At 51.5% G+C, this 15001-nt stretch overlaps 1 protein-coding gene across 2 annotated transcripts in view; it reads left to right on the forward strand.

Annotated features, from left to right (window-relative positions):
* Positions 1-11589: 11589 nt before the first annotated feature.
* DVL3 (dishevelled segment polarity protein 3) overlaps positions 11590-15001 on the forward strand; it is a 64306-nt gene continuing 60894 nt past the window's right edge. For both annotated transcript variants that reach the window (XM_056849661.1, XM_056849662.1), the window contains exon 1: positions 11590-11756. In XM_056849661.1, coding sequence (XP_056705639.1) covers positions 11590-11756 — 167 coding nt within the window. The remainder of the gene's footprint in view (positions 11757-15001) is intronic.

A 15001-nucleotide genomic window follows, 5' to 3' on the forward strand; every position in this document is an offset into this window, starting at 1 on the left:
GGGGGGGGGGGTTGTGTACACAGGCGCCTTCTGCCTTTTTGTGGGAAGCCCAACCGACAAGCAGAAGGTGCAACAATGGGAGGGTCTAAGCTCTGGAGCGATCTGAGAAGACTCCCTGGGGGGCTCTAGGAGAGGGGTCTGAGGGTGCCAAGGTAGCCGGGCCTCAAGGGAAAAAGATGCTTTTCTTGAGTGGGAAAAGCATCTTGCCCGTTGGGTCAGCTTCCACATCGGCATCATGCCCTTTGCCAAAACGGGGCGTGGAAGGGGAAATGTTCACCTACCTCACAAGGAGTTTGTTCATAACGGGGAAAAAAATCTGCAAAAAGTGTTCTTACGCTGTCGAGGGCGGGGGCCTTATTTGTCCATACCCAGCCTGCTTTGCTGACCAGTCTGGTTCTTTAAATTTTGAAGGGGAAGGGTGTCCTTCATTGCCACTCCTTTAGGCAAGCCGCAGACCCTCCTGCTACTACCAAGAAGTTGCTTGGGGATCCTTCCCTCCTGGAGTTACTGACAGGTCTGCGCTTTGCTCTGACTCTCGGTGGCGGCATTGGCTGCGTACGTCAAACACCAAGTAGACATATGCATGTGTAGTCAATTGAGTGCTGCATGCCGGAACCTGACCCCTTTAGAGATGCACACACTGCTTTAATCTGTTTTAAAATACACTTTGGCGCCCTCTTAAATTAAAAGGCACGTGCTACCCTCTTGGGCAGCAGACGTGTCCCTTGAGTATCATTTCTCCTTGCCCCATTTCTCATTCCGCAAACTGTTCCACGTTCGTCATTACAACAGGGAGCCGGGGCGGGGGAACCCCAGCTGGCGTCAGTAGAGTGTCGCCACCTTTCCCTTCTTTAGTAGCTACAGTACAATAAGGGAAGAAGAAGAGTTGGTTTTTAGATGCTGATTTTCTCTACTACTTCAGGGAGACTCAAACCGGCTTACAATCACCTTCCCCTCCCCACAACAGGCACCCTGTGAGGTAGGAGGGGCTGAGAGAGCTCTAAGAGAGCTGTGACTAGCCTGAAGTCACCCAGCTGGCTTCATGTGCAGGAGTGGGGAAACTAATCCAGTTCACCAGATTAGCCTCCGCCGCTCATGTGGAGGAGTGGGGAATCAAACCCGGTTCTCCAGATCAGAGTCCACTGCTCCAAACCACCTCTCTTAACCACTACACCACACTGGCTCTCTGTGCCCACAGGGGGAGGGGGGAGCTGTGTGGCATTGGGTGGGGCTGTTGTGCCATGTGGCCTGAATGGAGGTCATTCATATGTCAGGGGTGGGAGTGAGAAAAACTGCCTGTTTAGAAGGGAAAAGTCTGAGCACACAGCTGAGTTTTCCAAGTCAAGTGAGTTTATTTGTACAGCCATAGGCTGTTAATGGAGTATCCTAAAAATATTTACAAAATTGTAAGAAAACTGATAGCAATTAGTTACAGGATAAAAACGGTAAAACAATAGCTATTACACAATCACAAATCTATAATCATACAATAAAGGGGGGGAAGAATCCATTACAACTAAAAGTGCTGTCACTTGCTATGCCTAAACAGTTTCCTTCTTTGCCGCCTCGAGGGCTCTTACCATCTTAGCAGCCGGGGCAAATTGAGGCATTCTATGAGCCACGTGTGCATCAAAGTCTGACCGTAGAGGGAAAACATCGAATTTTTTGTTTCAGAACAGAAGTTTACGCCTTTCGAAATCCCATCCAGAAATTTAGCTCTGGGCTCCCTGTACAACGGGCGAGAGCTTTCCATGTCACACCATCCTCCCTTGTGAACGTCAGGGTGTGTACGCACGCACATTTTCCGTGTCTGCCAATATTTAATTAGGGGAGGAATAAACATCCCTGCAAGAAAGAAGAACGGCTTCTCTGTTCTGTAAATATTTTTGAGCCGCGACACGTCTGAATAGGTGCCGGGCGGAGCGTGCAATTCTCAGCAGAGTCACTCCTTTCTGAGCTGGTACGCATCAACGGATCAAGAAGGCAGCGGCTCCGTTTAGGGTCAGGCTGCGAGGCTTGCAGATTTCCCTCGGGATGAGAAATGTTCCCAAGCTCCCTTTCTCACCCCAGGGCTGATGGCAGCTGTGAAGGCCTCTCCCGCCGCTCTTTCTGCCTGTGTAGTTCAGCTTCCCAGCGTGTTTACAAGCCACACAAGTACGTCTGGGCCTCCTTAGGAGGTCTGTTGTAAACATGCCAGGTTGCAGAAATTTGCGGGCAGGAATCCCGCCGTGTAGCTGGCACGGCAGCAGAGGTAGCAGGAACAGCGCTTCTTAGAAATGCATACCGAGCAGGGCTTCATATCAGTTTCTTATACACTCGTCTATATATTTTTAAAAGAGTGAGTTTGTGGGTTTAAGTAGCAAGCGTATTAATTGGGTTGCAGGCCTGCGCGGAGGGGCAGGGATTTGCCGAGCTGAAGGACCGGTTTATGCTCACCCTTCTAAGATAATACATGAGCCAATCCTGCCCTTAGGTAACTTTGACAAAGGTGAGCTTGAATACCACAAGCTTGCCGGTGAATCCTGGAAGAGCTTTGGATTCCAGCAGGCACGCCTGGTTGCTTCACACTGGCTGACCCACAGTTTTGTCTCCTGACAACAAGGGCTTCAAATAAAACCTCAAACCCCACGTGCCTTGGCCGCGCGGGGAGTCGCCGATGTAGTTTGGATCCGCAGCGACCGCCACACCGCGAAGTTGATATGCGGGACGAGGCATAACTTTGCTCATTTTCAGTGAAGGATTACTTTAGGAATGAAAAAAGGGGTAAATCTTTTTGAGGGGGTGAGCTTTTCTGCTATGACTGAAATGTAATCCTAATTATCAACTGATATTATCTTGGAAAAACAAGGGTGCTATCCAATAACCTTGGAGCCAGAGAGTTTCTTCCCTCCCAATACTGGGTCATTTTTTTATGGCACTTCCACCAGTGTGGTGTAGTGGTTAAGAGCAGTGGTTTGGAGCAGTGGACTCTGATCTGGAGAACCAGGTTTGATACCCCGCTCCTCCACATGAGCGGTGGACATCTGGTGAACCAGATTGGCTTTCCCACTCCTGAAGCCAGCTGGGTGACCTTGGGCTAGTCGCAGCTCTCTCAGCCCCACCTACCTCACAGCGTGTCTGTTGTAGGGAGGGGAAGGTGATTGTCAGCCGGTTTAATTCTTCCTTAAGTGATAAAGTCGAAGTATAAAAACCAACTCTTCGTCTTCTCTGGAAAAAAAGGGGGGCCCTTTAAGTCCTGGTGAAGCAGTCCTGCTGACCTGTTACTACTGACACTGTATGTTGTATTGTATTGCTTGACCTCCGGATAGTGAGGAGGAAGACCGAAATCACACAGCCTCCTTTTGTCCGTCCCCCCCAAAAAGCGTTTACAAGCTTGATATAAAACACAGGCAATTGAAAAATCTCTGGATGTCTGAGGTTTCTTTTTCTAACCGTTTAAATGTCTTGCTAACCGAGAATTGGCTTGTTTTGGCTCGAGGCTGGGCGTACTTTCCGCCAAGTAACAAACAATTCCGTGTTCTGCGCTCCTCGGCCTGAGTTCTGTGCTCCAAAAATGACTGTTTTTGTCTGCTTCGCGAGTTGCGAAATGCTGGCCGGATAGGAGGCCACGAGCAAAAGGGGGCATTGCGGAAAAGAAGCCTTTCGCAGCCACAGTTTGTCCTGGCTTTCACCCCCCCCCTCCAGGCTGCCCCCCCCCATTGGTGATTTGTTGGATTGGCTTTATTTTTAAGATCGATGGGGTTAGGGTGTGAACAATTCTGGAAGCCAAACGTTAACAAGGAATTTAAGAATGAGTCGTTATCCTGAAAGTCAGGCTGGATTTGGAGCCTTTTCTGGATTCTTTAAAGGAAAGATTTGAAGCATATAAACCAGGGGTGGGGAACCTTTTTTCCTCCAAGGGCCATTTGGATATTTATAACATTCACGGGCCATACAAAATTATCAACTTAAAAATTAGCCGACCAACCCCAAGCAGGCAGCTACCCCAGATGACCCCCTGGCGTGGGCAAGCAGGCAGGCATCCAACTGGTGGCGCACTCACCCAGCTGGTGGCACAGGACGATCTGTTGCACCAGCCGGGCATAGCCGTCCAGCCGCACGCTGGAGTTTCTCCTGCTCCGCATGGTCGGGGCTGGATTCTGCAGCTGGCTCCTGCTACTTCTGCCTGCAGGGATGAAATGAGGACACATTGGCTAAGAACTCGCCCCCCTCCCCGTGCATTCTGGCCCTGCCCCCTTTAACCTCTCCATTGTCACCACTTCTGCCCCCAGCCCTCTTGTAGTACAGAGGGAATATGTTTCTCCATGGCCCAGGTGGGAAAGGGTTAACACAGTTTCTTGGGCGGTCCTACCAGCTCCATAGCTAACCACTCTTCTGCAAAGGGGAAAAAGGTTATTTTCTCGGCAAAACACATCCGCCCTGAATAGAGGCTATTCCTGTCGGCGGGAGGGAGCGGGTCGCCAGTCTTCAATCCTTCTGAGCTAGAGATCTGCCAGGACCCACGAAGGGCCAGTCCAAATGATTTCGCAGGCGGTTCCCCACCCCGATATAAACAAAGCCTTTAAAATAAATTGCTCCTTATTGGGGAGGGGCTGTGGCTTAGTGGCAGAGCATCTCAGGTTCAATCCCCAGCATCTCCAGTTAAAAGGATCAGTCGGTAAGGGATGTGAAAGACCTCGACCTGAGACCCTGGAAAGCTGCTGCCTGTCTGAGTAGACCATATTTAAGCAAAAAACCAGGGCTCAGTGGTACAGCGTGTGCTTTGCACGCAGAAGGTCCCAGGTTCAATCCCCAGCATCTGCTAAAAGGACTAGGTAGTAGGTGATGTGAAAGGCCTCCTCTTGAGACCCTGGAGAGAGACCGGCATTGATGGACCAATGGTCTAGTTCAGTATAAGACAGTTTAATGTGTATTTTGTGTATATGGATGGTAGAAGCCTGCTGTGGGGAATCCGATTGCCCAAAACAGAAGATAATTGAAATAGTGAATTCATCTCCCACCAGCAGCCTTTTGACCCCTGAAAAGTCATAGAATAGAATCATAGAGTTGGAAGGGACCATCAGGGTCATCAAGTCCAACCCCCTGCACAATGCAGGAAATTCACAACTACCTCCCCCACACATCCTCCATGCCCAGAACATGGCCAAGATGCCCTCCCTCTCATCATCTGTCTAAGGTCATAGAATCAGCATTGCTGAGAGATGGCCATCTAACCTCTGCTCAAAAACTTCCAGGGAAGGAGAGCTCACCACCTCCTGAGGAAGTCAGTGGCTTGGGTCAAGGCATCTGTGTCTGGAGACACAAATGGGTGAAGTCACCACCCCGTCTTGCTTTTTTTGCTAAGTGATTTTTCTCCGCTGTGCTTCTTCCCATGCCCAGTAGTTTTTACCCATTGGGGGCGGGCGGCATTCTCCCTCCTGTCACTCCGCAGTGTGATGTAGTAAACAGTGGCAAACTAGGACCCTGCATGACCCAGGTTCGAATCTCCACTTCTACCACAGAAGCTCCCTGGGTGACCTCGGGCTTGTCACAAACTCTCAGCCTGGCCTGCCTCACAGGGTTGTTGTGACAGAGCAGAGGAAGGAGCGATGTTCTAAGCGGCTTTGAGTCCAGCTGTGGGGAGAAAACTGGGAGATAAATCGCTGCAGAGCAGGAATGCGTACAGCCAGTACCTTTTCCGTGGTGATGAAATGGGAGCGTTGTGACCAGATTTGGTATTACTACTTGAGGAGGGTGGAGGAGTAAGACGTTGCCCAATTTATGAGCGCATCTGATCCCACAATAGCCAAGCTCTCTGCCTCAAACTTGTCCGCGCCCTCAGGCATTTTACTAGGAAAAGTAATTGGAGGACGAGTCATACAGATACAGGCTTGAACGAAATGCACATGAGCTTGCGATCTTGCCTTGACATTAATGAAAGGGTTGAGAGGTGCGTTCGGCTGCTCTAGGGTGCTCTCCACGCCAGAGCCAGTGGAAAGGATGTAGACAAACTGGAACGTGACCAGAGGGCAAAAAAGATGGTGAGGGGTCCGGAGACAAAGTCCTGTGAGGAAAGGTTGAAGGAGCTGGGCATGTTTAGCCTGAAGAGAAGATGGAGAGGGGATATGAGAACCATCTTCAAGTACTTGAAGGGCTGTCATGTAGAGGAGGGGGCCGAGTTGTTTTCTGTTGCTCCAGAAGGTCGGACCAGAACCAACGGGTTGAAATTAAATCAAAAGAGTTTCCATCTAGACATCAGGAAGAATTTTCTAACACAGCGGTTCCTCAGTGGAACAGGCTTCCTCGGGAGGTGGTGGGCTCTCCTTCCCTGGAGATTTTGAATCAGAGGCTGGATGGCCATCTGTCAGCAATGCTGATTCTATGACCTTAGGCAGATGATGAGAGCCATGTTCTGGGCATGGAGTAGGGGTCACTGGGGAGGTGTGGGGAGAGGTGGTTGTGAATTTCCAGCATTGTGCAGGGGGTTGAACTAGATGATCCTGGTGGTCCCCTCCAACTCTATGATTCTATGAAAAGCAGAAAAAGAAATACAGGCTTTTTGTTGACATGTCTTTGGGCCGCAAGCTCAAATAATTCCTTTCTGCTGCTTTTGACTGGCGTTGTTTTGTTCCTAGAGGGAACGCATCTGTTTTGATCAGTGTAGCAATGAGGGCAACAAATTAAAAGTATGGAAGTATGTAAACAAAAACCAGATTATCTTAGGGTTGTGTGTAGGCCGCTGTTCCATGCATTTAATAATATGTGTGTTAAGTGCCGTCAAGTCTCTTCCGACTCATGGCGACCCTGTGAATGAAAGTCCTCCAAAATGTCCTATCTTTGACAGCCTTGCTCAGATCTTGCAAATTGAAGGCTGTGGCTTCCTTTATTGAGTCAGTCCATCTCTTGTTGGGCCTTCCTCTTTTCCTGCCGCCTTCAGCTTTTCCCAGCATGACTTTCTTTTCTAGTGACTCTTGTCTTCTCATAATGTGCCCAAAATACGATAGCCTCAGTTTAATCATTTTGGTTCCTAGGGTCAGTTCAGGCTTGATTTGATCTATAACCCACTGATTTTTTGGCAGTCCGCAGTATCTGTAACACTCTCCTCCAACACCACATTTCCAAGGAATCTACTTTCTTCCTATCAGCTTTCTTCATTGTCCAGCTTTCACACCCATACATAGCAATAGGGAATATGATGGCAAGAAATAACTTGATCTTGGTTGCCAGTGACACATCCTTACAGTTCAGAATCTTGCATTTAATAATAATAAAGATAATTTTTTTATTTATATCATGCCCTCCCCCAGCAGAGCCAGGGTCAGGGCAGCTAACATCAATATACATGGGCATAGGCAATCTTTTAAAACAATGATAAATAATATAATAAACATACAACTTTAAAAACCATTAAATTTAAAATAACACTGAATATAACAGTACATCTACACAGTGCCATGTTAGTTCCTGCAAGAAGTGATGTTATTTTGGTGGCTGTCAGTCAACCATGATGTCATGCTTCAGGAGGAAGGAGATAGATAGGAAAAAAAGGCAGGAAAGGGGAATGGGAAAGGAAGATGAAAGGGGATGGGGAACAACACTGAAAACCCCAAACTCTTTAACTTTTCCTTATAAGGAAGGTGCTCCAATCCCATGATCATTTTGAGTGCCCCCCTGCAGACCAACACGGTTACCCTCTGAAACTATCTCAATCAAGAATCTGTTGCTACTACACATAACTTATATTTATTAGGAAAAAAAGCTTTTTGTTGGTTGGAGCCTATTTCATCACATGCGTGAAGTGGACTGTGTGAAGATCTACAACCAGGTGGAATTAGTGAGGGGGGTGGGTTTATAGGGTTTAAGCAGGTGAGTTTAAAAGTTCAGGAATACATCCTGGAGGCTAGAGAGACTGTCACTTATGGATAAATCAATCCCTTATCACCAAACTGGTTGAGGAAATTGGGTATACCTAATCCTCTCACAAAGGGATGCTCCCGTAATGGGAGGGGACCGTTTGGGAGGGGAATCTTAAGGAGTGCTTAGTCGATTGATCTGTCTCAGCTGATACCAACAATTAGCATCTGACCAAGGAGGCGCTGCTGGCTCAGAAAAGATTATGCAAGAATAAAAGCTGGATAGTGTCACAAGACTCCCGTCATCAGTGAGCCAAAATAAACCTTTCATGGCTTTGTTTTTGGAGAGAATGAAGGAAGCACAAGTTAATGTGCAATTGAATTAACAAAAAGCTAGCCCTCATTGTTAGTAATGCCTGTTCCCATGGCCTGTTAGTTCTAGGCCTGAACCAAAACAGCTTCAGGTTAAAGTGGCCCTTAATCTGCAGTTTAGAACCTGGATTGATGGTGTTATTGCTGAAATTAGCAGGAACTCTGCAGTTTGCTCTGTTTTAAGCAACTCTCCAAACTCATAAGAACATAAGAAAGGCCCTGCTGGATCAGACCAAGGCCCATCAAGTCCAGCAGTCTGTTCACACAGTGGCCAACCAGGTGCCTTTAGGAAGCCACAAACAAGACGACTGCAGCAGCACCATCCTGCCTGTGTTCCACCGCACCCAAAATAATAGGCATGCTCCTCTGATACTAGAAAGAATAGGTATGCAGCATGACCAGTATCCATTCTAACTAATAACCATGAATACCCCTCTCCTCCATGAATATGTCCACTCCCCTCTTAAAGCCCTCCAAGCTGGCAGCCATCACCACATCCTGGGGCAGGGAGTTCCACAATTTAACTACCGGTATGCGTTGTGTGAAAAAATACTTCCTTTTATCTGTTTTGAATCTGTCGCTCTCCAGCTTTAGCAGATGACCCCGTGTTCTCGTATTATGGGAGAGGGAGAAAAACTTCTCCCTGTCCACTCTCTCCAAACCATGCATAATCTTATAGACCTCTATCATGTCTCCCCTTAGCCTCCTTCTTTCCAAGCTAAACAGCCCTAAGCGTCCTAACCGCTCCCCATAGGACAGTTGCTCTAGTCCAGGGGTGGGGAACCTTTTTTCCGCCAAGGGCCATTTGGATATTTATAACATCATTCACGGGCCATACAAGACTATCAACTTAAAAATTAGCCAACCAAGCCCCAAGCAGACAGCTGCCCCAGAACCCCCCCCCCCGCGCGCAGGCAAGCAGGCAGGCATCCAATCAGTGGCGTACTCGCCCACCTGGTGGCACAGGATGGTCTGTGCCACCAGCCGGGCACCTACCCATCCCCGTCCTAGCAGCTCAATAGCTAATGACTCTTCTGCAAGGGGGGGGAAGTTTCCTTTTCTCAGCAAAACAAACTCACATCCGCCTTGAATAGAGGCTATTCCTGTCCGCGGGAGGGGGCGAATCGCCAGCCTTAGATCCTTATGAGCTAGAGATCTGCCAGGACCCATGAAGGGCCAGACCAAATGATTTTGCGGGCCTTTAACGGCCCCCGGGCCTGACGTTCCCCACCCTTGCTCTAGTCCCTTAATCATTTTGGTTGCTCTTTTCTGTCTTACCTGAGTAACATCAGGAAGGCCCTAAAATCTAGGGACTGAATCTCAAAACAGAGATTGGAAAGAAAAATACTATTTTCTTTTCCGTTTAGTATATAGGTGCTAGGTGAAAATTAGTGCTCCGTGACAAATTTCTCTCCTGAAAATTGCTCCGTGACTCAAAAAGTTTGGAAACCTCTGATCTAGAGCACATGAAGCTGCCTTATACAGAGTCACACCATCAGTCCATCAAGGTCAGCATTGTCTACTCAGACCGGCAGCGGCTCTCCAGGGTCTCAGGCGGAGGTTTTTCACATCACCTACTTGCCTGGTCCTTTTAAACTGAAGATGCTGGGGATTGAACCTGGGAACTTCTGCATGCCAAGATGTTCTGCCATGGGTCCCTGCAGATGCAAACCACCACAGGGCAACACCTGGATATTTGGGATGTGTAGAGCCCGGGAGGGAACTACCTGGATATGGGGGGGGGTGGAGCCTGGGGAGGGAGGGCAGTATTTGGGGGGTGGAGCCAAGGGAGGGAGAGCAATAACTGGATATTGGGGGGGGGGTGGAGCCTGAAGAGGGAGAGCAATACCTGGATATTGGGGGGGGGTGGAACCTGGGGAGGGAGGGCAATACCTGGATATTGGGGGGAGGGTGGAGCCCGGGGAGGGAGGGCAATACCTGGATATTGGGGGGGTGGAGCCCGGGGAGGTAGGGCAATACCTGGATATTTGGGGGGGGGTGGAGCCCGGGGAGGGAGAGCAATACCTGGATATTGGGGGGGGTGGAGCCCGGGGAGGGAGGGCAATACCTGGATATTGGGGGGGTGGAGCCTGGGGAGGGAAAGCAATACCTGAATATTTGGGGGGGGTGGAGCCTGGGGAGGGAGGGCAATACCTGGATATTTGGGGGGGTGGAGCCCGGGGAGGGCAATACCTGGATATTGGGGGGGTGGAGCCAGGGGAAGGAGAGCAATACCTGAATATTTGGGGGGGGGTGGAGCCCAGGGAGGAAGGGCAATACCTGAATATTTGGGGGGGGGTGGAGCCCGGGGAAGGAGAGCAATACCTGGATATTGGGGGGGGTGGAGCCAGAGGAAGGAGAGCAATACCTGGATATTGGGGGGGGGGGAAGCCCGGGGAGGGAGAGCAATACCTGGATAATTTGGGGGTGGAACCTGGGGAGGGAGAGCAATACCTGAATATTTGGGGGGGGTGGAGCCCGGGGAGGGCAATACCTGGATATTTGGGGGGGTGGAGCCAGGGGAAGGAGAGAAATACCTGGATATTGGGGGGGGGAGCCCGGGGAGGGCAATACCTGGATATTTGGGGGGGTGGAGCCAGGGGAAGGAGATCAATACCTGGATATTGGGGGGGTGGAGCCCGGGGAGGGCAATACCTGGATATTTGGGGGGGGGGTGGAGCCAGGGGAAGGAGAGCAATACCTGAATATTTGGGGGGGTGGAGTCCGGGGAGGAAGGGCAATACCTGAATATTTGGGGGGGTGGAGTCCGGGGAGGAAGGGCAATACCTGAATATTTGGGGGGGTGGAGCCCGAGGAAGGAGAGCAATACCTGGATATTGGCGGGGGTGGAGCCGGGGGCGGGACCCCAGTGAGGTCCAATGCCATAGCGTCCCCCTCCCCCCCACCCCCCAAAACGGCTTTTTCCTCCCGCGGGTCTCCTCCGCCGCGGGGATCCGCCGTCCTTGCGAGGGACCTCCCGATCCCGCCCGGAGGCGGGGCCTCCCTGCGTGGAGGGCGGGGCCTCCCCGCGCCGCAGAGGGCCGCCCCGCCCCCCCCCCCGGAGCCGCGGCCGGCGCTCGCTCGGCTGCCACGTCCTGCGGCCGGGAAGCCCGAGCGAGCGAGCGAGCGAGTGAGTGCGCGCGCACGCACGCGTCCCCCCCCCCCGTGTCGCGCGCGCGGGGCTCCCTGGCGAGCAGGCCGCGGCGCCTGAGGGAGGGTGGGCGGAGCCGGAGCCGCGTCAGACCGCGGCTCGCGTTTGCGCGCCAGGCCCGGCCCGGCCCGGCCCACCCGAAGCCGGGCCTGCGAGGGGCGGCGAGGCCGAGGCGGCGGCGGAGGGCCAGTCAGGGCCGGGCCGGGCCGGGCGGGCTCCCGGCTCCCTGCGGCCATGGCGGCGGCGGAGACGAAGATCATCTACCACCTGGACGACCAGGAGACGCCGTACCTGGTGAAGCTGCCCGTGCCGGCCGAGCGGGTCACGCTGGGCGACTTCAAGGCCCTCCTCAACCGGCCCAACTACAAGTTCTACTTCAAGTCGATGGACGACGATTTCGGGTGGGTGAGCCGGGCGGGGGTGGGGGGTGGGGGGTGGGGGGCGGACAGGCCGCGGCCGGACAACGAAGGACGGGGGGGGGAGGGGCGCAGGCAGGAGGGGGCCCCTTTTCTCCTCCTCCTCCTCCTCCACTCTCCCTTCTCCCCGTCTCCTTCTTTTCCTCTTGCTTCTTCTTTTCCTTTTCCTCTCCTTTTCCTCCTCTCCTCCCCTTCTCCTTCTTTCTCTCCTTCTCTCCTCCGCTCTCCCTTCTCCTTTCCCCCCTCTCTCTTCTTCTTTTTCGCCTTCTCCTTTCCCCTCTCTTCCTTCACCTTTCTCCCCTTCTCTTTTTTCTCCCCTTCTTCTCCTTCTTCACACTCCCTTATCCCCTTCTCCTTTTTCCCTTCTCTCCTCCGCTCTCCCCTCTCCTTTCCCCCTTCTCTCCTTTCCCTTCTTTTTCTCCTTCTTTTCCTTCTCCTCCTCCTTCACCTTTCTTTCTCCCCTTCTCTTTTTTCTCTCCTTCTCCACACTCCCTTATCCTTATCCCCTTCTCCTTTTTCTCCTTCTTCACTCTCTTCTCCATTCCCCCTTCTCTCCTCCTTTTTCTCCTCTCCTCCCCTTCTCCTTCACTCTCCCTTCCCCCTTTTATCCCTCTCTCCTCTCCTTCGCTCTCCCTTCTACTTTCCCCCTTCTCTCCTTTTTCTTCTTTTTCTCCTTCTCCTCCTTCACCTTTCTTTCTCCTTCTCTTTTTTCTCTCCTCCTCCTTCTTCACACTCCCTTATCCTTATCCCCTTCTCCTTTTTCTCCTTCTCTCCAGTCTCTTCTCCATTTCCCCTTCTCTCCTTCTCTTTCTTTTTCTCCTTCTTTTTCTTCTCCTTCTTCACTCTCCCTTCTCCTCCCCTTCTCCTTCTTTTTCTACTTTTCCTTGTTCTCTTTCTTTTTCTCCTCCTTCACTCTCCCTTCTCCTTGTTTCCCCCCTTCTTTTTTCCCTTCTGCTTTTCCTTCTTCTCTCCTCCTCCTTCTCCCCACTGCCTCCTTTTCTCTCTCCACTCCCCCTTCTCCCCCCAAGATGCTGTCCTTGCAGGGGAATCCAGCCCTTCCAGGTTAAGCCCCCCCTCCCCACAGCAGCTTTTGGGGGACTCTGGAGCATCTGTTCACCAGTAGGGTTGCTTGGTTCCCCCTGGCCACTGGCAGGGGATGGGGGTTTGGGTTGCTGTATGATGATGAAGAGGAATAGTTGGTTTTCACATACCAATTTTCTCTACCTTTTAAGGAGAATCCAGGTTGAGAAACTCTTGGGAGATTTGGGGATGGAGCCTGGGGAGGACAGGGACCTCAGTGGGGTACAATGCCATCGAGACCACCCTCCAAAGCATTCATTTTCTCCAGGAGAACTGATTTCTGTAGTCTAGAGATGAGCTGTAATACAGATCCCACCTGAAGGCTGGCATCCCTACACAGGGTCCACCTTCCAAAGCAGCCATTTTATGCAGGGGAACTGATCTCTGTGGCCTAGAGGTCAGTTGGAAGTCCCAGCAGATCTTCAGCCACCACCTGAAGTTGCCAACCTCCAGGCAGGGCGTTGGGTCCTCTCTGAAGTATAACTGATCTCCAGGTCGGTTCCTCTGGAGAATATGGCAGCTTTGGAAGGGTGGAGTCTAGGGCAGTAAATGCCAATGAGGTCCCGTGAGGGTTGCCAGCTCTGGGTTGGGAAATTTCTGGAGGTTTGGGAGGGAGGACAGGGTTTGGGGAGGGGAGGGACTTCAGCAGGGTATTATGCCATGGAGTCCACACTCCCCCTCCCCCCATTTTCTCCAGGGGAAGCAATCTCTGTGGTCTGGAGATTCATTGCAGTTCCAGAACTCCAGGCTCCAGCTGTCGACTGGCAACCCTATGTCCCTCCCCCCTCTCCTCAGTCTCCACCCCCCAAATCTCTTGGAATATCCCTACCTGTTGTTGGCAACTCTGCATGGAGCCACACTTGGTCAGATGCCAATATGAGGTTTTTGTATGCCGGCTTTCTCTACCACTTGAGGAAGAATCAAACTGGCTTACAATCTCCTTCCCTTCCCCTCCGCACGACAGACACCCTGTGAGGTAGGTGGGGCTGAGAGAACTCTAAGAGAGCTGTGACTAGCCCAAGGTCACCTAGCTGGCTTCATGGGTAGGAGTGGGGAAACCAACCCGGTTCACCAGATTAGCGTCCACCTCTCGTATAGAGGAGTGGGGAATCAAACCCGGTTCTCCAGATCAGAGTCCACTGCTCCAAACCACCACTCTTAACCACTACACCACGCTGGCTGTTTGGTTCTCACTATCTTCCCATCCCTGGTAGTGGAGCAGGGGTCTGCCAGGGCCTGGCTGGTTGTTTGACTGGCCCGAGAGGCATGCATAGGTGGGTGATGTGGGTTCAGGAATTCCTTGACGGATGTGGGTTGTTTCTCTGATTAGGCACTGGATGGAGATCCCCAGGCCTCAGCGTGGTGTAGTGGTTAAGAGGGGCGGACTCTAATCTGGAGAACCGGGTTGGTTTCCCCACTCCTACCCGTGAAGCCCGCTGGGTGACCTTGGCCGAATCACAGTTCTCTCTCAACTCTCTCAGCCCTACCTGCCTTACAAGGTGCCTGTTGTGGGGAGAGGAAGAAAAGGCGATTGTACGCCCGCTTACAGAGATTCCTTAAAGGTACAGAAAACAGAGATTCAAAGGTAGAGAAAAGTGGGGCATAAAAACCGACTCTTCTTCTAAATCATGTGTCCTTTTCTCTTGTGCTATGCTCGCTCTCCAGCGTTATTCTGGGTGGGGGGCTGGCCTCTGTTGTGGGTTTGGAGGCCCCTCCTCCAACTCTCTCACTTATCCTAAGAGCTCTGTGATTTTCCAGGCCTTGTTTGCAAGTCCCAAGACGAAGAGAGATTTCCTTAAGGAGTCAACTATGTACAGCTTTCCCCTGCCCCTTTGTATATTTCCCCATGGCACTCCCCTGTTCGCCTCTTGGGATCTTTGAGACCCTTGGAAAAGATACAAAAGATACATATCTTGCTTTCTTTTTCAGTCCAGTTTCTCTTATGGGGTTTGCTCCCCCTGGCTTCCTTTTGCTCTTACATTTCACAACTTGCTGGTTCTGTTGGTGTTCAGAAGACCCATATATACACGAGGCGTTTTTGTTTCCTGGAATCTCTTAATTTATGCTAAAACTTCTTAGGAACGAGCAGCAAGTAATTGGGAGCTTTGTAGTCCAACACTACATAGGTGGGTGATGAGAGAGCCCCGTGG

Source organism: Euleptes europaea, chromosome 5 (assembly GCF_029931775.1).
Source record: "Euleptes europaea isolate rEulEur1 chromosome 5, rEulEur1.hap1, whole genome shotgun sequence".
Taxonomy (NCBI): domain Eukaryota; kingdom Metazoa; phylum Chordata; class Lepidosauria; order Squamata; family Sphaerodactylidae; genus Euleptes; species Euleptes europaea.